Below are 26,751 nucleotides of genomic sequence, written 5' to 3'. Positions count from 1 at the left end.
AAAACACTTGTGTCTTTCTCCCCAGTACCTCCAGGATGTGGGCCTGAGGACATCGCTGCCTCCTTCAGTTGCTGCTAACCGAGGCCCCCCAAGAGTGACCCACATGAGACTGCGGCCCAGACGCCCTTCCTGCCCTCAGGGGCCCACACTGTCCACAGCGGGTCTGTGGGTGGGATGTCCGCAGCAGCCTCCAGGCCCCTTGTCTGTCGGGCCTGTGCCCTGGTGCTGCGGGCACTGCTGTCCCCATGGGAGCGCTGGAGACGTGAGCTTTCCCATGGGGGCTCAGCGGTGATGGAGGTGGGGCGGGGAGCTCTGTGTGTAGGTCCTGACAGAGATGAGGCAGAGGCCACAGGGCTGCCCTGACCCCTGACCCGGGCATGTAGGGTGATTCCTGCCCACTTCCCAGGTGTGCCAACCCCCATGTTCCTTCTCTATGAGTGTGTGAGCTCACACAACCCCCGAACACACTGCCCTCCATGTGGGGTGGGTCCTGCCTGCTGGCCACACTGAGCACGGCTGGAAATGCCAACCGCCGAGTGTCAGGGGAGGGTCTGGAAAAGCCGCGAGTGAAAACAGACCGTCCCCGAGACTGTGTGGTGAGGGGAACACCCGCTTCTCAGTCTGGGAGCCCATGCTGACACTCCGACTGCCCATGCAGGTGACATAGCAGGGACATGGACACTGCTGGGCTCTGAAGCTCCAGCCCAGGAGCCCCCATGGGAAGAGCAGGCAGATGCCATGAGCTCATCCCACGGCTGCTCAGGAGTGAGACCCACATCCCACAAGTGTCTCTGAGCAGGTGCCCACCCCAGGACTGGCTGAGAGTCGGGGTGCACCCCAGGACCCTGGCCCCGCGTGAGAGTCGGGGTGCACCCCAGGACCCTGGCCCCGCATGAGAGTCGGGGTGCACCCCAGGACTGGCTGAGAGTCGGGGTGCACCCCAGGACCCTGGCCCCGCGTGAGAGTCGGGGTGCACCCCAGGACCCTGGCCCCGCGTGAGAGTCGGGGTGCACCCCAGGACACTGGCCCCACATAGGAGTCGGGGTGCACCCCAGGACACTGGCCCCGCATAGGAGTCGGGGTGCACCCCAGGACACTGGCCCCGCATAGGAGTCGGGGTGCACCCCAGGACCCTGGCCCCGCATGAGAGTCGGGGTGCACCCCAGGACTGGCTGAGAGTCGGGGTGCACCCCAGGACCCTGGCCCCGCGTGAGAGTCGGGGTGCACCCCAGGACCCTGGCCCCTCATGAGAGTCGGGGTGCACCCCAGGACTGGCTGAGAGTCGGGGTGCACCCCAGGACCCTGGCCCCGCGTGAGAGTCGGGGTGCACCCCAGGACCCTGGCCCCGCATGAGAGTCGGGGTGCACCCCAGGACCCTGGCCCCGCGTGAGAGTCGGGGTGCACCCCAGGACCCTGGCCCCACATAGGAGTCGGGGTGCACCCCAGGACGCTGGCCCCACATGGTCACTTAAATTCACGTCCAACTGAACCAAAGTTAGATGCGGTGCCAAATGAGCTTCTCAGCCATGCAGGCCGCCTCTGAGTGCTTCAAGGCCTGAGGGGCCGGGCCCTTGAGGCACGCTGGGACGAGGACAGCTCCGTGGGCACAGCGTCCCCGCGGCCCACGATGGCCAGCACTTTTCTGGGGTCTCATGAGTCACTTGGAGGCTTGGCATATTTCAGCCATTTTTCACTCCCAGGACACAAAAGACAAAGAAGTGGTCATGTGTGGTGCCTGCCAGCCTGACGTAGGTGAAATACTTGGAATACATTAATCCTAAACACTCTTTGCCTCGAAGTCTAATTTCCGTGGACGGGAAGCATTTTCGTATTTATCCAAAACCAATAAAGATAGCTAAGGTCGTTAGTGCGAATTTGTTTCCCGAGAGCTGGTGACACCTGCACAAAGCTGAGCCACGGGGACACCTGGGGCTGGGAAGTCTGGTTGTCACGGCAACCGAGTATGAACAAGCCATGCGGCCGGGCGCAGGGGTCACCGAGGCCACTTCCTGTTTCTCGGCAGCACCCACGGACAGCCTTAAAATATGTAACAGTCCACTAAACTCCTCGTAACTGAGAGTGTGTAGTTAACATAATTTTATCTAAAGCACGAAAGCCCTTAACCAGCGCTTTCGGAGATGTCTGCTTGCTGGAAAATGCATTCCCGTTTGCCGTCTGATCTCTGGTTTAACCCAGCCAGCCGCCCCGCGCCACGGCCCGATGCCATGTCCCCAGCTCTGCACTTATATGTCTTGTGGGCAGCAGAATGGCGGCCCTCCCATGAAACGTCCTCAGGACGTGAGACGTGGCCAGCGGGCAGATGCAGCTGTGACAGCTCAGGCCGGTTCTGGAAGTTCCTGTGCAGAGTTTGGCTCTGGGTGACCACAGGCCAGAGAGCTGCAGCCCACTCCGGACACAGCCTGGCCAATCCCAGAGGAGGGAAGGAGCCCACGGTCAGGAGGGTGCTGGGGGTGCTGGGCGAGCACAGCAGCGCTCCTGTCTCCTGGGTCACCTCTGGGGTGGGGCTAACATCAGGACCTCCCAGCACCCCTGCAGACAGCCCCAGTACAGGGGTGGGCATGTTTCCTAGGGGAGGGCAGCCCTGCCTGGTCATCTCCAGTGAGCCGGAGGGTTCAGCAGGCCTGGCCAAGCCCCCAGAATGGCCCCTGCCCACAGTGCACAGGTGCGGCATTTCTTCACTATGGGCTTGCAGAGCATGTGCTTGGCGCGGCCACACCATGGCTGTGTGTTGCCTGTGTGCTTGGGGGAGGTGAGGTGGTGACGACACCATGGCTGTGTGTTGCCCGTGTGCTTGGGGGAGGTGAGGTGGTGACGACACCATGGCTGTGTGTTGCCCGTGTGTCTGGGGGAGGTGAGGTGGTGACAACCCGTCCCCCATGGTACTGACATGAGAGTGGGCTTTGGGCCTGGTTCCCCACAGGATTGTGTCTGTGTGCTGGGCTGCGGATGGGCCCACACGTGTGATGTTAGCTCTGCCTTCAGGATAAGTTTGCAGCGTGGCAGCCCCTGGGTGGCGTCTCCATCCCCAGCGCTGAGCACACTCATGCTCTCGGAGCTGACTGCAGAGCAACTGCCGTAACAGACCCAGAGCTCAACACTCAGAGGGTCTGCAAGGGGACACCCGGGACACAGCCAGCTGCCAGGAGAGGGGTGTTCCTGACGTACCTTCAGCTGCTGCCGGGGAGCCAACGAGGCATCCCAAGGACGCAGGCCTCAGTGGCAGAGCCTCCACTTGCCCCTCTGAAGCCTTTTCAAACATGGTCATGAAAGATGTTTTCCCTGTGGCCGGAGACGTGGAGAAGTGGGGTCTGGGGCTCTGCATGTGGGTGGGTCACAGACAAGGCCACCTGGTGTCCCAGGGCCATGTGGGTGTGGCCTGCCAATGCCCACCCCCGCCACTGGCTCGCAGCCAGAGCCGATCTCCCCAGCCGCCATCATCCAGCCCCAGGGGTGTCTGTAGCCCACAGCCCTTCTGTTTCATGATAGTGCAAAGTAAGATTTGCAGTGCTATTTTGTAACTTTTCATCCTAAAATATAACCTGTGAAAACGAAGGAAACTTTTAAAAGCTCCCAGCTCTCTCTGGGGCCGCCATTAGAAGCCCCTGGGGTGGCAGAGGGCGGCCCGGCGCAGAGCTGAGTGACAGGCAGTCAAGAGGGAAGCGCTTTGCTCCCTCGTCCCCGATTTTAACAGCGAACTTAATGGATTTCCTGTTTCTAACGTGGATGGTGGCTGTCATTTTTGAAGGATCCATCTGTGCTATATTTAATGACTCTCTCTTAGTAACTCAAATAGTTTCCACAGAGTTAATGAGGCCTCAACTGGCATTCTCTCCTACAGTGGCCATTGCAGTGACTTGCACCTCCAAAATGTGTTAAATCACGTTTCTTCCCTGGTCAGAGGCAGCTCAGCCCACAACCCACTGGCCCCACATCCCTCTCTGTGCCTGAGGCTGGCTGCCCCCGCCCTGCACACCTTCTGCACCCTCCGAGCCTCTGCCCCTCACCGGTGGCCGAGCAGCACCTGGTTGTCACCTGCCCCGGCCCCCCCACATCCCACGTGCCCCGGCCCCCCACGTCCCACCTGCCCCGGCCCCCCCACATCCCACGTGCCCCGGCCCCTGTGTCCCACCTGCCTCGGCCGCCACATCCCACGTGCCCCGGCCCCTGTGTCCCACCTGCCTCGGCCCCCACGTCCCATGTGCCCTGGACCCCCCACATCCCACCTGCCTCGGCCCCCACGTCCCACCTGCCCCATCCCCACATCTCACCTGCTCTGGCCCCCAGTGATGCTGCTCGTCTCACCTGCCTGAGGCACCGCAGTCGTCCCACCCTGCCTCTCTCTCGTCCCGCATGCTGCCGGCCTACAGGACTTCCGTCTGGAAAACCCCAGCTCAGGCTCCACCCCAGTGCTCTGCCTGGCCAGCAATGCACCGTGTCCCTAGGCTGGCCTGGGACTCTCCATCCTCTGATTGAGGTCCCCAAGGCTGGTGGTGCATGAGTGTGCTGCTGGCCGCCCAGCCTAGCCCTTCCCAGAGCATCCTCCAGGCGTTCCTCCACGTGTTCCCACGTGCCCTGGGCTGCCAGGTGCAGATCGCGCCTCTTGGTGGCAAATCTTCTGGTTCTTCAGTGGCAGAGGGTCCCTCCTCAACCTCTGATTCCCATAAATAGAAAAGGAATGTCAGCATGCACCTCTGCCTGGGTGTTATTTGGGGAGCAGGTGCCTAGGAGCTTGGCTGCGGAGTGAGGGACCCCGGCCGTTGTGAGGATGAGGAGGGCTCTCTGCTCCACCCTGTGGTCTCTGCCTGCCCTCTGCCCCCATGCTGCACTGGCTTCTCTGGTGGTTCAGACCCGTCCATAGCCATGCCTCCTCACACCTGTGCACACAGGGCCCGTCCAGCCGGAATGTCCCCGGGAGTCGCCCCTCGGTCGCCCCTTGGCTCTGCAGAGCCAGATCTAGGGTGAGTTTTTCTTTGGCTGTTTTTAAATCGGTGTTCTTAAAACAAGTAGCACAGGACCCTGCGATCTAGGAGGCGAGCATGGGACAGTGAAAACCCTACAAGCCCTCGGGCCTCAGGGGACACCCTTCCTGGGCCAGCCAAGCAGGCAGCAGCGAGGCCGGGGTCCTCAGAGCCACCGATTTAGGGCTGAGAGCTGTGTGGCCCTCTGCGTCAGTCACTACTTAACATTAGTGATTCGCACTTGGAGATTTAGTTCAGAGAAACCACAGTTCCATCTGATTCCAGGGCAGTGAAATTGTGTCACCAATGGTCACGGGAAGGGTGGGAGAGAGTGTGTCTGGTTTTGCACTTGGAGAACTGGAGCGATCAGGGGCCTCAGGGCCTATAGCAGTGTGCGTTCTCTCGTGGACTGTACGAGCAAGCGTCCGGTCTGTGTCCTGCAGAGCAGGAAGGTCGGGTGTGGGGAGCTTCCCTGGGTCTTGGCCTGCCCGGCCTCTACCCATTTGGGTCAGGGCTGTCTTCACAGGGTGCCGGAAGGGTTGGTACTGAAGCAACCTGCAGTCCCCCTTAAATGTGGAGACGTTTGCTCCCCTCCCAGGAGGGGTCGGGGCAGCCCAGGGCGCAGTGGTGGGGATGTCCGTGTTCCCGGGGCTCAGCATCTCGTGGGGCCTCGGAAGACAGACAGTGTGTGCAGCTGCAGCCACCAGGCCTCGTGCCCCGTCAGCGATGGTGAGAACTGATTCCAAAGTCTAGAGCTCTGGGGAGCCGCTCCGAGAGGCACCGTGTGGCAGTCGCCATTGTCTGCAGATTTTCTTTTCCCAGTACTTTGGGGCGCCCCACGGTGAAGCCTCTCTCTTCTGTGTGCCCTACACCTCCTGTGGCTCCAGCCCTGACATCCAGAGCCTTCAACCCTAAACTGTCTCCAGCAAGGCAGTTATGAGGCTGCATCCTCGTTTCTGCCTGTCCTGATGCCCTGAGACGCCGGTCAATGGCACAGTACGGTTACCTGCAGCGCTGGCTGGGCCTGCAGGCCACAGGCTCCTGCCTTGGGCCCCAGCGTGGCTGTGGATCTGTGTGAATCCTGAGCGGGAGGGCAGCTGAGAGGCACCAGCGCCCACCTGTGCCTGGGTGCTGGGGCGCTTGCATCTCCTCTGCACCAGCATCGGGGCATCCAGCAGGCAATGAGCAATTAATATGGTGCACCAGGCGAGGTGCCAGGGCAGGAGTGGGGCGTCGCACCCTGTCCAGCGGGCAGGGCTCAGGAGCGTCTCCCTGGACCCTGCACAGGCAGCTTCTCTGGTGATTGGACCAGTGCTGTCTGTGTCACAGGAAGGAGAGCAGTGGCCGTGGAAGTGAATGTTCCCCACAAGAGCTGCTGCCCAGTTCCCCAGGCAGAGCGTGCCAGGCTCCTCCTGGGGCTGTGCTCAGTCTCCCGGAAGGCCCAACACAGCACATGGTGGAAACGACGCCGGGGCAGTGGAGTGGAGCAGGGGCCCTCCTGGAGCCGTCCCCCTGCTAAAGGGAAGGGAGGTCCCTGGGGAAGAGCAGGGCGTGCAGATGCTGATGCCCGGCGGGCAATGCGTGCAGCTGCGCAATGGGAGAGGCGCCGAGGGGGCGAGGACTGCCCTCACCAGCAGCGTCTGCTGTGGCCCTGCGTGTTGCCACCTCGTTCGGGTGCCTCAGGCTCGCTTCATGCAGCGCTGGTGTTTGCTGGGTGAGAGCTGCCTGGAGAGCCCTGGCCCTGGCCCTGGCGCTGGCGCTGAGGCCGCCCTGGCAGCGTGCTGCTTATTGACTTTCCTGGGGACGCGTCGTCCGCCACGCTGAGGCGGAGAACAATGGCGGCCCTTGTGCATGCCGCGCAGCTGCTGGAATTCCACAAGACCCAAGCGAAGGAAACAAGCAGGTGGGCCCAGGGCAACCCTTTCCTTCCCAGGGCGCTCGCAGGGCCCAGCCAGCTGGGCGGCTCTGGCTTCCGTGGGGAAGATGGGGCCCAGCGAGCCTGGGGTGTAGGCGAGGTGGAGGGGGTCCCGCTGCAAGACCAGCAGGCGTCAGCTTGGCAGCCTGTGCCCTCCACAAGCCGGGGCAGCATAAGGACCGACCGTCTGTCCATTCAGAGACCAGGGCCGCGCTGCCTCCATGCACACCCATCTGTTTATTCAGTAATGGGCGCACATCAGTGTGGACTTGCAGGCGTTTATTTTGTACTTTGGGTTACAATCCAGTGCTGCTGTAGCAGCTTCTTCACAGGGTTTTGACTTCACCATAATATCTCAGATACAGACGAGTTGCACCAGTGGTGCTCCCCATGAGCCTCCATCCGCTTCCCCTCCGCACTCTCCCATCCTCTGTGGTGGGTAGACGCTGCCCCCATAAGCCTCCATCCGCGTCCCCCCTGCACTCTCCCATCCTCTGTGGTGCGTAGACGCTGCCCCCATAAGCCTCCATCCGCGTCCCCCCTGCACTCTCCCATCCTCTGTGGTGCGTAGATGCTGCCCCCATAAGCCTCCATCCGCGTCCCCCCTGCACTCTCCCATCCTCTGTGGTGCGTAGACGCTGCCCCCATAAGCCTCCATCCGCGTCCCCCCTGCACTCTCCCATCCTCTGTGGTGCGTAGACGCTGCCCCCATAAGCCTCCATCCGCTTCCCCTCTGCACTCTCCCATCCTCTGTGGTACGTAGACGCTGCCCCCACAAGCCTCCGCCCGCGTCCCCCCTGCACTCTCCCCTCCACTCTGGCGCGTAGATGCTGTGGCGGTGTGAGTCGTGTGATCGTTGTCATGCTGGGCGGTGGGTGGCCTCTGTCCCATCCGGCATCCTCAGAGCCCAGGAGGGAGCCTGGCCTGTGGGGTCTCCGGGCCCCTGGGATGTGACCGGCCATGGACAGACGTGAGCTGTGGGCAGTTTCCAGCAGCCACATTCATGGTGGCTTCACCTCTGAGAACAGCACTGGGATGGTGACCCGCATCTGCATTCTTATGCCGAGTTTCCAGTGGGAAGGATCTGTTGGGCCCCTACATGTCCCCCACATCCAGCGGCAGAGCTGCTGCCTTATCCTGGGCCCGTGAGGGACTGACCAGTGTTGGTTCCATGTGGACCAACCATGACCTGCCTCTGCATCTTTGCCTGGCTTCCATGCCCGCTTGGGAAGGACAGGGCCAGAGGGAGACACTGCCTCACACAGAGGCCGGGCTGCGGCCCCAGTGCTGCTTCCGGGCTGGGGAGAAGGTGAAAGCTGTTTTCATGCAAACCTACGGGAGGGCAAAGGCTTCCCCCAGACATCCGCTGGCAGCACGTGTGCTGGGCGCATTCTCAGATGTCAGGTCTGTGCAGCGTCCTGCGGGGTGGCAGGTGGCGGCCCTCAGAGCCGGGCCTTTCCCTCCAGGGCAAAGGGTGCCGAGGTCATGGGAAGCCCTGACCTGGGCCCCGGGTCCCACACCAGAGCTCCCACTCCTGCAGACCTGACCTTGCATGTCGGTGCTGAGACTCATACGTGGGGGTTGGTGCCTCTTCGTAGCAAGGTCAGCCCTATTTTAAGGACCGTTTCCACTAAACTGAGTTTCTGAAATGATTTCTTTGTGAAATGTGTGGCTTCCATTAACTCACCCTTGGTATGTCTCATTGTCGTTTTAGGATGGGAGTCCCAGCTTCTGGAAACAGGGTTCCTGGGGATCTTCCTGTGCCCGCTGTGGACGCTGTCGAGGCTGCCCCAGCACACCCCCACATCCCGGATTGTCCTGTGGGGCTTCCGGTGGCTGATCTTCAGGATCATGCTTGGAGCAGTAAGTGGAGCTCTTCTGTGTGGTGTTTGGGGAATAACGGTGGCTCTTTAACCTGTGCGGCTTCTAGGAGAGGTGAGCCTGTTTCCCTCCTCCCCCGCCGCCCTCTGTCCTCCCGTCGGCATGGCCTGGCCAACAGCCGCTCTTCTGCCCCTTCAGGGGCCTGTGTTTGAACGCTGGGGGCGCGGCTGGCTTTTCGCAGGCGTGTTCATGGTCACCGTTTCTGGGAAAGAACCACACCTCTGAGTCCATTTCAGGAGACTCAGAGAGGAGCACTGGGCACCCTGCTTCCCCCTCCACCAGCCCTCCTGGGCTTGCTGGAGTGTCCGAAATATTTCAGAGCTTGTTTTTAAATGAGAGAGTCTCAGGCCATGGTGGGCGTGTCGGCAGACATATTCGAGGGTGAAGGAGGCATGAGACCCGCCGTCCTGATGCTCAGGGAAAGCGCGGCCTCCGTGCATGTGACCCGTCTCTCAACTGCGTCCTTCCCGGGTGCCTGGCCTGCTGGGCTTTGGCGTCTGTTAGGACTGTCAGACTGTCCGGGTTCCCTGCCGAGCCCCGGCGTGGGGGTGGCGGGTTCCCTGCGGGGCCCCGGCGTGGGGGTGGCGGGTTCCCTGCCGGGCCCCGGCGTGGGGGTGGCGGTCTGTGTGTGCTTCCTGCCCAGCCAGGGGCTGCCCATCTGCGTCTGCCCTGCACACGGTGAGGACACATGCCAGCCCTGTGTTCAGCTTCAGTAATGTGACCTCTGAGTTCACAAAGACATGATTTGCACTTTAAAATCAGGAGTGACGTGGCCCTTTTGACGTCTGCTGCACTGACCAGAGCTATGCAGCTCTCACTGTCTCTTCCACTTCACATGCTTTGTTAGTAAGATTTTAATTTTGTGCTGGAATGATAAAATCTTCATGTTTTTATGTTGGAAACCACGTCATACAGATACGCTCTCTGAGCATCTGTTCGCTTAAGTGTTTCGTGGAGGATCCGCTGAAGACTTACAGAAGAGTTGGGCAAAGCCCCAAGGAACTTGTCCCCACCCCACCCGACAGCACGTGCTCATGCCAGGGCCACGGCCAGAGCGTGCCGCCATCTCGGCCACTCCTTTAGTCCGGAATGTTCCTCTTCTCTCCCTGGCCTTGAGGCGTGACTGCTGTGCCTGTGTTCAGCTTCAGGTCATTCGGGTAGGGGGCCCGAATGCTGGGCAGCCCCTTTCACCCTGTCCCCCGGGGCAGCTTCAGACACTTCGGACACCCAATCTCGACACAGCACCAGCCACGGACTCAGGAAGCCACGACCTCACGTGGCTTGTGGTATCATGTAACATGGTTCACTGTAGCATGAAGTGTGGTTCAGTGTAGCGTGTAGTGTGGTTCAGTGTAGTGTGTAGCGTGGCTTACTATAGCGTGTAGCGTGGTTCTGTGTAGTGTGCTTGGTGTAGCGGGTAGTGTGGTTCAGTGTAGTGTGGTTCGGTGTAGCGTGTAGTGTGGTTTGGTGTAGCGTGTAGTGTGGTTTTGTGTAGTATGGTTTGGTGTAGCGTGTAGTGTGGTTCACTGTAGTGTGTAGTGTGGCTTGCTATAGCATGTAGCATGGTTCTGTGTAGCGTAGCTTGGTGTAACAGGTAGTGTGGTTCAGTGTAGTGTGTAGTGTGGTTTGGGGTAGCAGGTAGTGTGGTTCAGTGTAGTGTGTAGTGTGGTTCAGTGCAGTGTGTAGTGTGGTTCGGGGTAGCGGGTAGTGTGGTTCGGGGTAGTGTGTAGTGTGGTTCGGGGTAGCGGGTAGTGTGGTTCGGGGTAGCGGGTAGTGTGGTTCAGGGTAGTGTGTAGTGTGGTTTAGTGTAGTGTGGTTCAGTGTAGCATGTAGTGTGGTTCAGTGTACTGTGTAGCGTGGTTCGGTGTAGTGTGGTTCGGTGTAGTGTGGTTCAGTGTAGTGTGTAGCGTGGTTCAGTGTAGTGTGACTCAGTGTAGTGTAGTGTGGTTCAGTGTAGTGTGTAGCGTGGTTCGGTGTAGCGTGACTCAGTGTAGTGTGTAGTGTGGTTCAGTGTAGTGTGGTTCAGTGTAGTGTGTAGCGTGGTTCGGTGTAGTGTGACTCAGTGTAGTGTGGTTCAGTGTAGTGTGTAGCGTGGTTCGGTGTAGCGTGACTCAGTGTAGCGTGTAGTGTGTTTCAGTGTAGTGTGTAGCGTGGTTCTGTGTAGTGTAGCTTGGTGTAGTGAGTAGTGTGGTTCAGTGTAGTGTGTAGTGTGGTTCAGTGTAGTGTGTAGCGTGGTTCAGTGTAGTGTGTAGCGTAGTTCGGTGTAGTGTGACTCAGTGTAGTGTGTAGTGTGGTTCAGTGTAGTGTGGTTCAGTGTAGCGTGTAGTGTGGTTCAGTGTAGTGTGTAGCGTGGTTCGGTGTAGTGTGACTCAGTGTAGTGTGGTTCAGTGTAGTGTGGTTCAGTGTAGTCTGTAGCGTGGTTCGGTGTAGCGTGACTCAGTGTAGCATGTAGTGTGGTTCAGTGTAGTGTGTAGCGTGGTTCGGTGTAGCGTGACTCAGTGTAGTGTGTAGTGTGGTTCAGTGTAGTGTGTAGCGTGGTTCGGTGTAGTGTGACTCAGTGTAGCGTGTAGTATGGTTCAGTGTAGTGTGTAGTGTGGTTCAGTGTAGCATGTAGTGTGGTTCAGTGTAGTGTGTAGCGTGGTTCGGTGTAGTGTGGTTCAGTGTAGTGTGCAGTGTGGTTCAGTGTAGTGTGTAGTGTGGTTCAGTGTAGTGTGTAGCGTGGTTCAGTGTAGCGTGACTCAGTGTAGTGTGTAGTGTGGTTCAGTGTAGTGTGTAGTGTGACTCAGTGTAGTGTGTAGTGTGGTTCAGTGTAGTGTGGTTCTGTGTAGTGTGTAGCATGGTTCGGTGTAGCGTGACTCAGTGTAGTGTGTAGTGTGGTTCAGTGTAGTGTGGTTCAGTGTAGTGTGTAGCGTGGTTCGGTGTAGAGTGACTCAGTGTAGTGTGTAGTGTGGTTCAGTGTAGTGTGTAGTGTGGTTCAGTGTAGTGTGTAGCGTGGTTCGGTGTAGCATGACTCAGTGTAGCATGTAGTGTGGTTCAGTGTAGTGTGTAGCGTGGTTCGGTGTAGTGTGGTTCAGTGTAGCGTGCAGTGTGGTTCAGTGTAGTGTGTAGTGTGGTTCAGTGTAGTGTGTAGTGTGGTTCACTGTAGCGTGACTCAGTGTAGTGTGTAGTGTGGTTCAGTGTAGTGTGTAGCGTGGTTCTGTGTAGTGTGTAGCGTGGTTCGGTGTAGCGTGACTCAGTGTAGTGTGCAGTGTGGTTCAGTGTAGTGTGTAGCGTGGTTCTGTGTAGTGTGTAGCGTGGTTCAGTGTAGCGTGACTCAGTGTAGTGTGTAGTGTGGTTCAGTGTAGTGTGTAGCGTGGTTCTGTGTAGTGTGTAGCGTGGTTCGGTGTAGCGTGACTCAGTGTAGTGTGCAGTGTGGTTCAGTGTAGTGTGTAGCATGGTTCTGTGTAGTGTGTAGCGTGGTTCGGTGTAGCGTGACTCAGTGTAGTGTGCAGTGTGGTTCAGTGTAGTGTGTAGCGTGGTTCTGTGTAGTGTGTAGCGTGGTTCGGTGTAGCGTGACTCAGTGTAGTGTGCAGTGTGGTTCAGTGTAGTGTGTAGCGTGGTTCTGTGTAGTGTGTAGCGTGGTTCGGTGTAGCGTGACTCAGTGTAGTGTGCAGTGTGGTTCAGTATAGTGTGTAGCGTGGTTCTGTGTAGTGTGTAGCGTGGTTCGATGTCGCGTGACTCAGTGTAGTGCACAGTGTGGTTCAGTGTAGTGTGTAGCGTGACTCAGTGTAGTGTGCAGTGTGGTTCAGTGTAGTGTGCAGTGTGGTTCAGTGTAGTGTGTAGCGTGACTCAGTGTAGTGTGCAGTGTGGTTCAGTGTAGTGTGTAGCATGGTTCGGTGTAGCGTGACTCAGTGTAGCGTGTAGTGTGGTTCGGTGTAGTGTGCAGTGTGGTTCAGTGTAGTGTGTAGCGTGACTCAGTGTAGTGTGCAGTGTGGTTCAGTGTAGTGTGCAGTGTGGTTCAGTGTAGTGTGTAGCGTGACTCAGTGTAGTGTGCAGTGTGGTTCAGTGTAGTGTGTAGCATGGTTCGGTGTAGCGTGACTCAGTGTAGCGTGTAGTGTGGTTCGGTGTAGTGTGCAGTGTGGTTCAGTGTAGTGTGTAGCGTGACTCAGTGTAGTGTGCAGTGTGGTTCAGTGTAGTGTGCAGTGTGGTTCAGTGTAGTGTGTAGCGTGACTCAGTGTAGTGTGCAGTGTGGTTCAGTGTAGTGTGTAGTGTGGTTCAGTGCAGTGTGGTTCAGTGTAGTGTGCAGTGTGGTTCAGTGTAGTGTGTAGCGTGGTTCTGTGTAGTGTGTAGCGTGGTTCGGTGTAGCGTGACTCAGTGTAGTGTGCAGTGTGGTTCAGTGTAGTGTGTAGCGTGGTTCTGTGTAGTGTGTAGCGTGGTTCGGTGTAGCGTGACTCAGTGTAGTGTGCAGTGTGGTTCAGTATAGTGTGTAGCGTGGTTCTGTGTAGTGTGTAGCGTGGTTCGATGTCGCGTGACTCAGTGTAGTGCACAGTGTGGTTCAGTGTAGTGTGTAGCGTGACTCAGTGTAGTGTGCAGTGTGGTTCAGTGTAGTGTGCAGTGTGGTTCAGTGTAGTGTGTAGCGTGACTCAGTGTAGTGTGCAGTGTGGTTCAGTGTAGTGTGTAGCATGGTTCGGTGTAGCGTGACTCAGTGTAGCGTGTAGTGTGGTTCGGTGTAGTGTGCAGTGTGGTTCAGTGTAGTGTGTAGCGTGACTCAGTGTAGTGTGCAGTGTGGTTCAGTGTAGTGTGTAGCATGGTTCGGTGTAGCGTGACTCAGTGTAGCGTGTAGTGTGGTTCGGTGTAGTGTGCAGTGTGGTTCAGTGTAGTGTGTAGCGTGACTCAGTGTAGTGTGCAGTGTGGTTCAGTGTAGTGTGTAGCGTGACTCAGTGTAGTGTGCAGTGTGGTTCAGTGTAGTGTGCAGTGTGGTTCAGTGTAGTGTGTAGCGTGACTCAGTGTAGTGTGCAGTGTGGTTCAGTGTAGTGTGTAGCGTGACTCAGTGTAGTGTGCAGTGTGGTTCAGTGTAGTGTGTAGTGTGGTTCAGTGCAGTGTGGTTCGGTGTAGTGTGCAGTGTGGTTCAGTGCAGTGTGGTTCGGTGTAGTGTGCAGTGTGGTTCAGTGCAGTGTGGTTCGGTGTAGCGTGTAGTGTGGTTCAGTGTAGTGTGTAGTGTGGTTCAGTGTAGTGTGTAGTGTGGTTCAGTGCAGTGTGGTTCGGTGTAGTGTGCAGTGTGGTTCAGTGCAGTGTGGTTCGGTGTAGCGTGTAGTGTGGTTCAGTGTAGTGTGTAGCGTGGTTCGGTGTAGTGTGCAGTGTGGTTCAGTGCAGTGTGGTTCGGTGTAGTGTGTAGTGTGGTTTGGTGTAGCGTGACTCAGTGTAGCGTGTAGTGTGGTTCAGTGTAGCGTGTAGTGTGGTTCGGTGTAGTGTGCAGTGTGGTTCAGTGTAGTGTGTAGCGTGACTCAGTGTAGTGTGCAGTGTGGTTCAGTGTAGTGTGTAGCGTGACTCAGTGTAGTGTGCAGTGTGGTTCAGTGTAGTGTGCAGTGTGGTTCAGTGTAGTGTGTAGCGTGACTCAGTGTAGTGTGCAGTGTGGTTCAGTGTAGTGTGTAGCGTGACTCAGTGTAGTGTGCAGTGTGGTTCAGTGTAGTGTGTAGTGTGGTTCAGTGCAGTGTGGTTCGGTGTAGTGTGCAGTGTGGTTCAGTGCAGTGTGGTTCGGTGTAGTGTGCAGTGTGGTTCAGTGCAGTGTGGTTCGGTGTAGTGTGCAGTGTGGTTCAGTGCAGTGTGGTTCGGTGTAGCGTGTAGTGTGGTTCAGTGTAGTGTGTAGCGTGGTTCGGTGTAGTGTGCAGTGTGGTTCAGTGTAGTGTGTAGTGTGGTTCAGTGTAGTGTGTAGTGTGGTTCAGTGCAGTGTGGTTCGGTGTAGTGTGCAGTGTGGTTCAGTGCAGTGTGGTTCGGTGTAGCGTGTAGTGTGGTTCAGTGTAGTGTGTAGCGTGGTTCGGTGTAGTGTGCAGTGTGGTTCAGTGTAGTGTGTAGTGTGGTTCAGTGTAGTGTGTAGTGTGGTTCAGTGCAGTGTGGTTCGGTGTAGTGTGCAGTGTGGTTCAGTGCAGTGTGGTTCGGTGTAGCGTGTAGTGTGGTTCAGTGTAGTGTGTAGCGTGGTTCGGTGTAGTGTGCAGTGTGGTTCAGTGCAGTGTGGTTCGGTGTAGTGTGTAGTGTGGTTTGGTGTAGCGTGACTCAGTGTAGCGTGTAGTGTGGTTCAGTGTAGCGTGTAGTGTGGTTCGGTGTAGTGTGCAGTGTGGTTCAGTGTAGTGTGTAGCGTGACTCAGTGTAGTGTGCAGTGTGGTTCAGTGTAGTGTGTAGCGTGACTCAGTGTAGTGTGCAGTGTGGTTCAGTGTAGTGTGCAGTGTGGTTCAGTGTAGTGTGTAGCGTGACTCAGTGTAGTGTGCAGTGTGGTTCAGTGTAGTGTGTAGCGTGACTCAGTGTAGTGTGCAGTGTGGTTCAGTGTAGTGTGTAGTGTGGTTCAGTGCAGTGTGGTTCGGTGTAGTGTGCAGTGTGGTTCAGTGCAGTGTGGTTCGGTGTAGTGTGCAGTGTGGTTCAGTGCAGTGTGGTTCGGTGTAGTGTGCAGTGTGGTTCAGTGCAGTGTGGTTCGGTGTAGCGTGTAGTGTGGTTCAGTGTAGTGTGTAGCGTGGTTCGGTGTAGTGTGCAGTGTGGTTCAGTGTAGTGTGTAGTGTGGTTCAGTGTAGTGTGTAGTGTGGTTCAGTGCAGTGTGGTTCGGTGTAGTGTGCAGTGTGGTTCAGTGCAGTGTGGTTCGGTGTAGCGTGTAGTGTGGTTCAGTGTAGTGTGTAGCGTGGTTCGGTGTAGTGTGCAGTGTGGTTCAGTGTAGTGTGTAGTGTGGTTCAGTGTAGTGTGTAGTGTGGTTCAGTGCAGTGTGGTTCGGTGTAGTGTGCAGTGTGGTTCAGTGCAGTGTGGTTCGGTGTAGCGTGTAGTGTGGTTCAGTGTAGTGTGTAGCGTGGTTCGGTGTAGTGTGCAGTGTGGTTCAGTGCAGTGTGGTTCGGTGTAGTGTGTAGTGTGGTTTGGTGTAGCGTGACTCAGTGTAGCGTGTAGTGTGGTTCAGTGTAGCGTGTAGTGTGGTTCGGTGTAGTGTGTAGTGTGGTTCAGTGTAGTGTGTAGTGTGGTTCGGTGTAGCGTGACTCAGTGTAGCGTGTAGTGTGGTTCAGTGTAGCGTGTAGTGTGGTTCGGTGTAGTGTGCAGTGTGGTTCAGTGTAGCGTGCAGTGTGGTTCAGTGTAGCATGTAGTGTGGTTCAGTGTAGCGTGTAGTGTGGTTCAGTGTAGCATGTAGTATGGTTCGGTGTAGCGTGTAGTGTGGTTCAGTGTAGCGTGTAGTGTGGTTCGGTGTAGTGTGTAGTGTGGTTCAGTGTAGTGTGTAGTGTGGTTCGGTGTAGCGTGACTCAGTGTAGCGTGTAGTGTGGTTCAGTGTAGCGTGTAGTGTGGTTCGGTGTAGTGTGCAGTGTGGTTCAGTGTAGCGTGCAGTGTGGTTCAGTGTAGCATGTAGTGTGGTTCAGTGTAGCGTGTAGTGTGGTTCAGTGTAGCATGTAGTATGGTTCGGTGTAGCGTGTAGTGTGGTTCAGTGTAGCGTGTAGTGTGGTTCGGTGTAGTGTGTAGTGTGGTTCAGTGTAGTGTGTAGTGTGGTTCGGTGTAGCGTGACTCAGTGTAGCGTGTAGTGTGGTTCAGTGTAGCGTGTAGTGTGGTTCGGTGTAGTGTGCAGTGTGGTTCAGTGTAGCGTGCAGTGTGGTTCAGTGTAGTGTGTAGTGTGGTTCAGTGTAGCGTGCAGTGTGGTTCAGTGTAGCATGTAGTGTGGTTCAGTGTAGCGTGCAGTGTGGTTCAGTGTAGCATGTAGTGTGGTTCAGTGTAGTGTGTAGTGTGGTTCAGTGTAGCGTGTAGTGTGGTTCAGTGCAGTGTGGTTCAGTGTAGCGTGTAGTGTGGTTCAGTGTAGTATGTAGTATGGTTCAGTGTAGCGTGTAGTGTGGTTCAGTGTAGCGTGTAGTGTGGTTCGGTGTAGTGTGTAGTGTGGTTCAGTGTAGTGTGTAGTGTGGTTCGGTGTAGCGTGACTCAGTGTAGCGTGCAGTGTGGTTCAGTGTAGTATGTAGTATGGTTCAGTGTAGCGTGTAGTGTGGTTCAGTGTAGCGTGTAGTGTGGTTCGGTGTAGTGTGTAGTGTGGTTCAGTGTAGTGTGTAGTGTGGTTCGGTGTAGCGTGACTCAGTGTAGCGTGTAGTGTGGTTCAGTGTAGCGTGTAGTGTGGTTCGGTGTAGTGTGCAGTGTGGTTCAGTGTAGCGTGCAGTGTGGTTCAGTGTAGTGTGTAGTGTGGTTCAGTGTAGCGTGCAGTGTGGTTCAGTGTAGCATGTAGTGTGGTTCAGTGTAGCGTGCAGTGTGGTTCAGTGTAGCATGTAGTGTGGTTCAGTGTAGTGTGTAGTGTGGTTCAGTGTAGCGTGTAGTGTGGTTCAGTGCAGTGTGGTTCAGTGTAGCGTGTAGTGTGGTTCAGTGTAGTATGTAGTATGGTTCAGTGTAGCGTGTAGTGTGGTTCAGTGTAGCGTGTAGTGTGGTTCGGTGTAGTGTGTAGTGTGGTTCAGTGTAGTGTGTAGTGTGGTTCGGTGTAGCGTGACTCAGTGTAGCGTGCAGTGTGGTTCAGTGTAGTGTGTAGCGTGGTTCTGTGTAGCGTAGCTTGGTGTAGTGAGTAGTGTGGTTTGGTGCACTGTGAGGGGCTGTCTGGGCCCATTCCTCACCATGTGTTCCCTGCACCATGATGCCCATGTCTGGGCATAGCTTTTCTTTTTGTCTCATTCAGCTCAGAGCTCCATCCCCCTGCAGCTCCCATCGTCCCCAACGCCCTCCTTTTCTGCCCCCCTCACCCTCATACCTTGTGTCTCACCGGCACCAGCCCTTCACCAGTGCTGAAGAAACGTCAGCTGTGCATGGAGTGGACTGGCCGTTTCTTGAGGAAAATGGGGCTCCCTGGTGGTACGCAAGCACCTGATTCCCTTTATTCCTTTTCTGGGAGGGTTACATGGCCTCTCATGATGAGCACTTGCCGGGGTTGGGAGGGGTCACCGCAGGCTCAGCTGTACGAGCAGCAGACCCGCAGAGAGGGTCCTCAGCACCAGGGCCCCTCTCACCCCCCAGGACAAGGTATCCGGAGGGTTGTCCCGGGCAGGGAGGCTCCCGCTTCCCTCCCTGCCCTCTTCGGCATGCCAGCTTCAACCCAGGTGTTCTGCCCCAGCCTCACAGGGGTGGTGGACACCCGTCCGTGACGTCACTGCACACCTGTGGATGGTGGGTACCAGGGCATCCCGGACAGGTTGGTTTTCTGGGGCTGTGGGGAGTCTTGGGTGTTTAGGTCGGGCCAGGTCCTGGCTGAGGGGTGGGTGAGTGGCTGCAGAGCCTTCTGGAAATGGTGTCAGGCCGGGTCCTGGCTGAGGGGTGGGTGAGTGGCTGCAGAGCCTTCTGGAAATGGTGTCAGGCCAGGTCCTGGCTGAGGGGTGGGTGAGTGGCTGCAGACAGTTGGCCATGGCTTGTTGGAGGAGGGCATAGCTGCAGCCAGCGTCCAGATCCCACAGGAAAGTGGGATGCTGACTCCGGGTTTATTTTTCCATTTAATTAGAAAGACTAGAAATGTTTCCATGGCTCCTTTTCACGGTACATTGAAATTCTTCGTTGTCTCCAGCCAGAGTACAGATACTCTCACAGGCTGTGGGTCCTGATCCGTCCGGGACTTAGTTTTAGGTTCCACCCTCTGCTGACTTGAATATACACAGAAGCGTATGCGGCATTTCAAAGGACTCTGTGCACGGCAGTGTCAGGCCGAAGCCCTGGGGGAGAAGCAGAGCTCCAGGGAGAGGAGCCAGCCCCACAGAGGAGCCGCCAGGCGGTTGTGTGCAAAGCTCCTGGTGCCAAGAGTTGAACAGCTCCCACAATGCCTGGTGGATGCAGGGATTCATCGGCTCATCGGAAGCACCTTTTATGGCATTTTGATTGACTGTTAGTGCCAGCTGGAGAAGAAATTATCAGTGCACTAAAAGGTGTAATTACTTGATAGACTCTTACATCGGTGTGATTAATGTTCCTTTGGTGGAAAGCAGAGGGTGAGTTGATAAGAAAGAGCGATAGCAGCAGAGTATCCACCTGTTGATGAGGAACTGCCCTGTGGACAGAGCCAGCTAGGAAGGCAGGCACACCCTTCCCCGGCTTGTGCACCTGGGTCAGAACCAGCGCCACACCGTCAGCTTGGCAGATTCACTCAGAAACCAGCACCTATGGTTCTGTGGCCTGGGGGGTTTCAGACGCCCTGACCACTGGATTCCTCAGAGCCATCTCAGGGGGAGCCCCATGGCCCTCCAGGTGAGGGTGCCAAGCAGAAGGGAAGGAAAAGCCACAGCTTCTGTGCCCGCCTGAGCTGGACGTCAGCTGCAGGCCTCAGGGCCACCGCACAAAAGTCAGTTGTATTTCTTTTTTTTTTTTTTTTTTTTTTTGAGGGAGAGTCTCGCCTTGTCACCCAGGCTGGAGTGCAGTGGTGCAATCTCAGCTCACTGAAACCCCCACCTCCCAGGTTCAAGTGATTCTCCTGCCTCAGCCTCCCAAGTAGCTGAGACTACAGGTGCCCGCCACCACACCCAGCTAATTTTTTGTATTTTTTTAGTAGAGACGGGATTTTACCATGTTGGCCTGGACCTCGTGATCCACCCACCTCGGCCTCCCAAGTGCTGGGATGACAGGCGTGAGCCACTGTGCCCAGCAAGTCAGTTGTATTTCTATATGCTAAGAGAAAATGTCAAAATGAAAACGTTAAGTATAGCATTTATAATAACATTCAGAACCATAAAAGAGGAAATTTTAACAAAAGAAATGCAGCCTGTATGCCTCAAAAGGATACCACACATTGCTGAAAGTAAGGAACACTTCAGTAAATGGAGAGGTATACCATGTTCATGAATCAGTCTTCATATTGTTAAACTGTCCGTCGTCGCCAATTTGAGCTATAGATTCCATGACATCCCAGACAATCCCAGAAGGATTGTTTTTTCCAGAAATAGGTAAACTGACTCTTAGATGTATATGGAAATACCAAGGACCTAAATAGCCAAAACAATTTTGAAGAAGAATAAAGATGCAGGAGTCATACTACTTGATTCCAAGATTTACTGAAAAATGATAATAATGGAGACAGTGTGACACAGACGTTGTTAGGGTTCCCTCGAGGGACAGAACTAATAGGATGAATATATATATAAAGGGGAGTTTATTGAGTATTAACTCTCACAATCACAAGGCCCCATAATAGGCTGCCTGCAGGCTGAGGAGCAAGGAGAGCCAGTCCCAAGTCTCAGAGCGGAAGAACTTGGAGTCCGATGTTCGAGGGCAGGAGGTGTCCAGGACAGAAGAACGATGCAGGCCAGGAGGGAAGGCCCGTCTCATCTCTTCACCTTTTCCCGCCTGCTCGATATTCACTGGCAGCTGATGAGATGGTGCCCACCAGATTAAGCTTGGGTCTGCCTTCCCCGGCCCCCTGACCCAAGTGTCAGTCTCCTTTGGCCACACCCTCACAGACACACCCAGGATCAGTACTTTGCATCCTTCAACCCAATCAAGTTGACACTCAGTGGTAACCATCACAAGGCGTGAGGACAGATAGCTGCATCCGTAAAACAGAGAACGAAGAAACAGTCCTACACCAAAGTCAGGATCAAATGATTTTTGGACAAGCCACCAAGTCAATTCAACTGAGAGAAAGAAGCCTGTGCAACAGTTGGTCCTGGATATCCATCTGGGATAAGTGAACCCCCTCCATCACCACACACAAATGTTAATTTGAGATGGATTGCAAACATAAAAGCTAAAACTATTAACACTGCTTGAAGGTAACATAGAATATTTTGTAATCTTGTGATAGGCAAAAGTCTCTTAGGACACAGAAAACATTAACCATAAAAGAAGAAAATGGCCGGGCGCAGCGACTCACATCTCTAATCCCAGCATGTCAGGAGGCCAAGGCGGGAGTGTCCCTTGAGCTCAGGAGTTCAAGACCAGACTGGGCAACATAGTGAGACCCTGTCTTAAAAGAGAAAGAAAAAAAATACATACATTGGACTTCCTCAAAATTACAGTCTTCTCTTCTTCAAAAGACACTGTCGAGAAAATGGCACGGCACAGATCAGAAGAAAATATTCACAATGCTGTTATGCCTGACAAAGAACCTGTATCTGGAATACAGAAAGAATTCATAAAGTTCAATGATAAAGATAATTTGATTTTTTAAAGAGGGAAAGGATTTTAGCAGGCACTTCACAAAAGGAAATATGCAAATGGCTATCATAACACTTGAAAAATCCCTCAGATGCATTGGCTATTAGGGAAATGCAGAGCAAATCTACGCTGAGATCCTTCCTCCCCACAAGAACAGCTGAAATTACAAAGGCTAGCAAGTCAGCACTGGCACTCGTGTTCGTATGCTTAGGCGGCCATGAAAATACCACGGGCCAGGGGCCTTCAGCCACAGGGATTGATTTTCACAGTTGCTGGGGCTGCAAGTCCAAGACGGAGGTTCTTCCAGATGATTTGGTTTTCAGCCAGGATGTCTTTGTAGCTTGTGAAAACACCTTTCTCCGTGTCCTCACGTGGCCTTGCCTTGCAGGGACACTAACCCTGTCGGATCAGGGCCTCCCCTTATGACCACATTTAACCTGAATTAGCTCCTGAGCAGTCCCATCACGGGGGTTAGGGCTGCAGTCTGTGAACTGAGGGGGACACAGGCATTCAGCCCCTCGCAGCAGGGTGAGAGGCGGGGGACGTGCCGCCTTGCCGGGGAGCAGGTACGGGCCCCAGCATGCTAGGAGAGAGTTCACCTGCTCCCATCCCGCAGCCCCGTGTTTCCACTCATAAACAGTTACCCCAGAGAAACGAAACGCTGTAACAGCACTGTCTGCAAGAGTAAGGACTGGAAACGGCCACAGCCCGTCAGCAGGAGAGCGGATAACACACGGGGCCACATTCCCAACACAGCTGTGGCTCCTCAGCATGAGGGGGAAGAAACTGCAGATGTGGAAAGCGTGCGGTGGTCTCAGAGCTGGCGAGACATCAAGGAGTGTGCCCCGAGCGAGTCCCTTCGTGGGAGGGTCAGAACAGGCAAACGGTGTGTGGGACGCGCTCAGAGAGGTGCCTTTGGGATTCAGGTGGGGGCTGACGGGGTTGGGAACTTTCGGAGCGATGGGAGTGTTCTGTATCTCGATGGTCAGCTCATGGTTCAGAGGAGGAGCCAGCAGGAGCACTGGGGAGGATGAGGAGCATCACCGCCACCGCCATCATCATGCAGCAGAGACAGGCGTCCCTGGGGGCAGTGCAGAGGTCACCACACCGAGCCAGACTGTCCTCGGCCTTCCCTGGGTTCAGCACCAGATGAAAACCGTGTGCTTTGAACCCTGGAAAGACAATCAGCCCAGTCAGAGCCAGAGCCTGAGACAGGCGACCCCCAGGGCGCAGCTGCAGGAAGCTGCATCCTCTCGTGGGCTCGAACAAGGCGGGGGACGATGTGTTCCCTCAATGGCTTCTTGGTGTCCCTTGACATCCAGGAGTATGAGGTGAGGTGAGGGCTCCGAGCCGGGAAGCTGACAAGTCAGGGAGAATTGCCAGGCCAGACGCATCGGCCTGCGGGGGTGGAGCAGAGCCTGGCACTCACTGTCCTTGCTCCGTCTCACTCCAGCTGCTGCCCTGGCCCGGGGCTGCCCACCCCAGGCGTGTGGCAGAGCAAGCCTGGCTCCCAGAGCTCCCCCCAGGCCCTAGAGCGGCAGGTGGCGGGCATCCTCACCCCAACCCATGGCCGTGCCATGCACAGGATAGCCGAGCTTGCCACTGCCACAGGGTGTCGGCGGGTTGGGGCAACAAACAGGGCCCAGGTGCTGGTGGCCAGGCTGGCTGTATGTGTGGTTCGGCTGCTACCTGACTGCGCTGGAACAAGAACCACCCCCACCCACCCCCGCTGCTCTCCACCCGGTTCTGGGCCGGCCCTGGCTGGGCTTCGTGGATCCTCAGGTTGTGCGGGCCATGGCTTCCTGGGGCCGGGCTGGAGCCATCATGGAGTCACCGTGCTTCCTCACAGACACAGGCAGGGCTGGCGGCACCCCTCCACCCTCCTTGCCTCAAGCTGCAGGGACAGCACCGAGAAGCCACATGGACCCAGATGGCCTCGCCTGACTCGGACTCAGGGCCGTCTCCAGCCTGCATCCCACCGGGGCTGCACACACAGGCGGCTTCTCCTGGAGCCTGGAGCATTTCCCTCGTGTTTTGGCTGGGTTTTCTGCTTTACATGAGTTTATTTCAGTCATGTCAAAGTGAAGGTCTCTTTCCCTCAGGACGTGATCAATGGCGTTGCCGTCAAGTCACAGTGTTTAGGGCAACAGATGGCCTTTAATGACGCTATATAAAAAAATAATTTCCCCCTTCTTTCCCCATCTTGGTTTTGTGAGGACAGAGCATCTGTATCTCGGGGTTGGGGTGGGTCTGCATACTCTGTGGCCAGCAGGCAGCAGACACCTGTTGGTGGAGCCTGTAGCTCTGTGTCCCGACACCTCTGTGTCCCGACACCTCTGTGTCCCAACACCTCTGTGCCACCTGCATAGGGCAGAGGGTGGGTTTTCCGTGAGGCCCTCTGGAGCCAAAGCCACCCTTGATCACTTCCTGCTGATGAACTGGGCTGTGTTGGGGTGCAGAGCTGTCGGCTGCGAACGTTCTGGGAATTGAGTTGGGGTGCAGAGCTGTCGGCTGCGAACGTTCTGGGAATTGAGTTGGGGTGCAGAGCTCTCGGCTGTGAACGTTCTGGGAATTGAGTTGGGGTGCAGAGCTCTCGGCTGCGAACGTTCTGGGAATTGAGTTGGGGTGCAGAGCTCTCGGCTGCGAACGTTCTGGGAATTGAGTTGGGGTGCAGAGCTCTCGGCTGTGAACGTTCTGGGAATTGAGTTGGGGTGCAGAGCTGTCGGCTGTGAACGTTCTGGGAATTGAGTTGGGGTGCAGAGCTCTCGGCTGTGAACGTTCTGGGAATTGAGTTGGGGTGCAGAGCTCTCGGCTGCAAACGTTCTGGGAATTGAGTTGGGGTGCAGAGCTGTCGGCTGCGAACGTTCTGGGAATTGAGTTGGGGTGCAGAGCTCGGCTGTGAACGTTCTGGGAATTGAGTTGGGGTGCAGAGCTCTCGGCTGTGAACGTTCTGGGAATTGAGTTGGGGTGCAGAGCTGTCGGCTGCAAACGTTCTGGGAATTGAGTTGGGGTGCAGAGCTCTCGGCTGTGAATGTTCTGGGAATTGAGTTGGGGTGCAGAGCTCTCGGCTGCAAACGTTCTGGGAATTGAGTTGGGGTGCAGAGCTCTCGGCTGCGAACGTTCTGGGAATTGAGTTGGGGTGCAGAGCTCTCGGCTGTGAACGTTCTGGGAATTGAGTTGGGGTGCAGAGCTGTCGGCTGTGAACGTTCTGGGAATTGAGTTGGGGTGCAGAGCTCTCGGCTGCGAACGTTCTGGGAATTGAGTTGGGGTGCAGAGCTCTCGGCTGCGAACGTTCTGGGAATTGAGTTGGGGTGCAGAGCTCTCGGCTGTGAACGTTCTGGGAATTGAGTTGGGGTCCTTGTTGCTGGAATTCTCAGACCTGGACAATATTAAAGAGGAGACCACTTGATTTTTAGTTTGACCCCTGGAGAATTGAAAAGCTGGAAATCTGTTTTCTGTACCTTCCCGCTCCAGCCCTCCCCTCACTCCCCACCTGGCTTCTGTGTGGAGGGGGCGTCTGCATGGGCTGTCCTGCTGTGGCTGCAGGTGTGCAGACGCCCACTGCCACTGTCTCCCGCTTCCTGCTGGAGCCCACTTTGGCGTGAGTGTTGCCTGGCAGAGGCATCTCAGGCCCACAGGAGGATAAAGAGAAGCCAGAGAACTCATCATTCCAAAAACTGGCCAAGTTAAAACACGAGGTCTGGCCGGGTGCATGGCTCACGCCTGATATCCCAGCACTTTGGGAGGCTGAGACAGGCAGATCACCTGAGGTCAGGAATTTGAGACCAGCCTGGCCAACATGGTGCAGTCTTGTCTGTACTAAAAAAACACACACACATAAAAATTAGCAGGTATGGTGGCGGGCACCTGTAATTCCAGTTATTTGGGAGGCTGAGGCAGGAGAATTGCTTGAACCTGGGAGACGGAGGTTGCAGTGAGCCAAGATCGCGCCGTTGCACTCCAGCCTGGGCGACAGAGTGAGACTCCAGCTCAAAAAAATGAAATAAAATATGATGTCCAAACTCACACGTGTGCAGCTCACGGCTCTGTGGGGCTCACACCTGTGCGGCTCATGGCTCTGGAGGGCTCACACCTGGCTACGGCACCCACAGGTAGGGCCTTCTAATGCTCCTTATGTGCAGACTGTCTTGGGCCTCATTAACACCAGAAGAAAAAGCAACAACTGAAATGTGGAATATGTAAGCCCACAGTGTCAACAATTTTTAGGTCAGAATCGAGCAAAGGCCAGGGAGCTATAGCCAGGCTGTATGATTGCAGGTGCCGTGGAAACTCCAGTAACTGAGATGCCGCCGTGAAGAGCTGCCTGGGATATTACAGCAGCCTTAGGCCAATGTGACCACTTAGATCAGATGGACAAATGCCTTGAAAAAGGGTGCAGGGGGAGTGCCGTGTGCAGTGACTTCTTTTCTCAAGGAAAGCCAGGATTCGGGACCCGCGTCAGAGCTGAGCTCCACGTCTCTCTTTACACCCAGACCTGCTCACCTTTTGTGGGATTCAGGCCCAAGTGTGTGGCATCGTGCAGTGGAGACTCCGACCCTCATGGGCCAGGGCAGGAGGTCTCCCGCGTCCAGGGCCTGTGCCTCCCACGTGTGTGCTGCCGCCCCAGGCCTCATGGGGTCGGAAGGAAGGTACCAGGGGCTCAACAGGTTTGCGCTTTAATGTCTGCTGTTTTCCTACAGGCCCAGGACTGTCTGCAAAGCTCTTTACGCTGAGCGTGCTTCACCCCCGCGCGTCCCAGAGGGTCCGCAGCCCATAGGAAGTGTGGGTCATGGGCAGCACTGAAAGGCCAATGTGGAAAGGCGCTGCCGGCACCCGGGAAGAGCTGACTTTGAAGTCCACAGGCTGCTGCCTGGCATCAGAGCCACTGGTGAAATCACATTAAACGTAATGGAATCAGTACCGGCATGCAGCCCTGTGAGGCCAGGATCAGGCGGATGGAGGGGGCGACAGGCCTGCCCTGGTCCTAGGCAGCCACACTCCAGAGAACCAGAGCGATTCTCCTAATTGCTTTATTGCATCAGTGTGGGGGCAGCTCAGAGGAAAAGGGGCTTCTTTCAGGCCCATCGCCTTCAGGGCGACATGCACCACCCGGAAGGGGCAGACCTCTGACTCCAGCACAGAGGCATCGTGGGAATTTTTAGAAAATGATGTCCATGGCGCCGGGCACCGGTGGCTCACGCCTGTAATCCCTGCACTTTGGGAGGCCGAGGCGGGCGGATCACGAGGTCAGGAGATCGAGACCATCCTGGCTAACACGGTGAAACCCCGTCTCTACTAAAATACAAAAAATTAGCCGGGCACGGTGGCGGGCGCCTGTAGTCCCAGCTACTCGGGAGGCTGAGGCAGGAGAATGGCACGAACCCGGGAGCGGAGCTTGCAGTGAGCCGAGATGGTGCCACTGCACTCCAGCCTGGGTGACAGAGTGAAGACTCTGCCTCAAAAAAAAAAAAAAAAAAAAAAAAGAAAATGATGTCCATGGCATCCTGACCTCTGGCCCCAGCTGCAGCCCCCTGTGAGGCTGAGACCCAGGCCGGAGTCCTCGAAAGCGCTTTGTGACTCTGACCTCCAGCGTCTGTGGGCAGAGCTGGGGCGGGAGCCGGGGTGCTCCTCGCAGCTGAAGCACATCAGCCTCCAGGGCGAGTGTGT

The 26,751-nt window shown here is 56.0% G+C and overlaps 1 protein-coding gene across 2 annotated transcripts in view; it reads left to right on the top strand.

Annotated features, from left to right (window-relative positions):
* Positions 1–26,751, top strand: part of LMF1 (lipase maturation factor 1) — a 109,674-nt gene that overhangs the window by 41,147 nt on the left and 41,776 nt on the right. For both annotated transcript variants that reach the window (XM_007980844.3, XM_073014983.1), the window contains exon 4: positions 8,609–8,757. In XM_007980844.3, coding sequence (XP_007979035.3) covers positions 8,609–8,757 — 149 coding nt within the window. The remainder of the gene's footprint in view (positions 1–8,608; positions 8,758–26,751) is intronic.

The sequence above is a fragment of the Chlorocebus sabaeus genome, chromosome 5 (assembly GCF_047675955.1).
Source record: "Chlorocebus sabaeus isolate Y175 chromosome 5, mChlSab1.0.hap1, whole genome shotgun sequence".
In the NCBI taxonomy this organism is placed as follows: domain Eukaryota; kingdom Metazoa; phylum Chordata; class Mammalia; order Primates; family Cercopithecidae; genus Chlorocebus; species Chlorocebus sabaeus.
The sequence above is the reverse complement of the archived record's forward strand: the minus strand, read 5'-3'. Positions and strand labels throughout refer to the sequence as shown.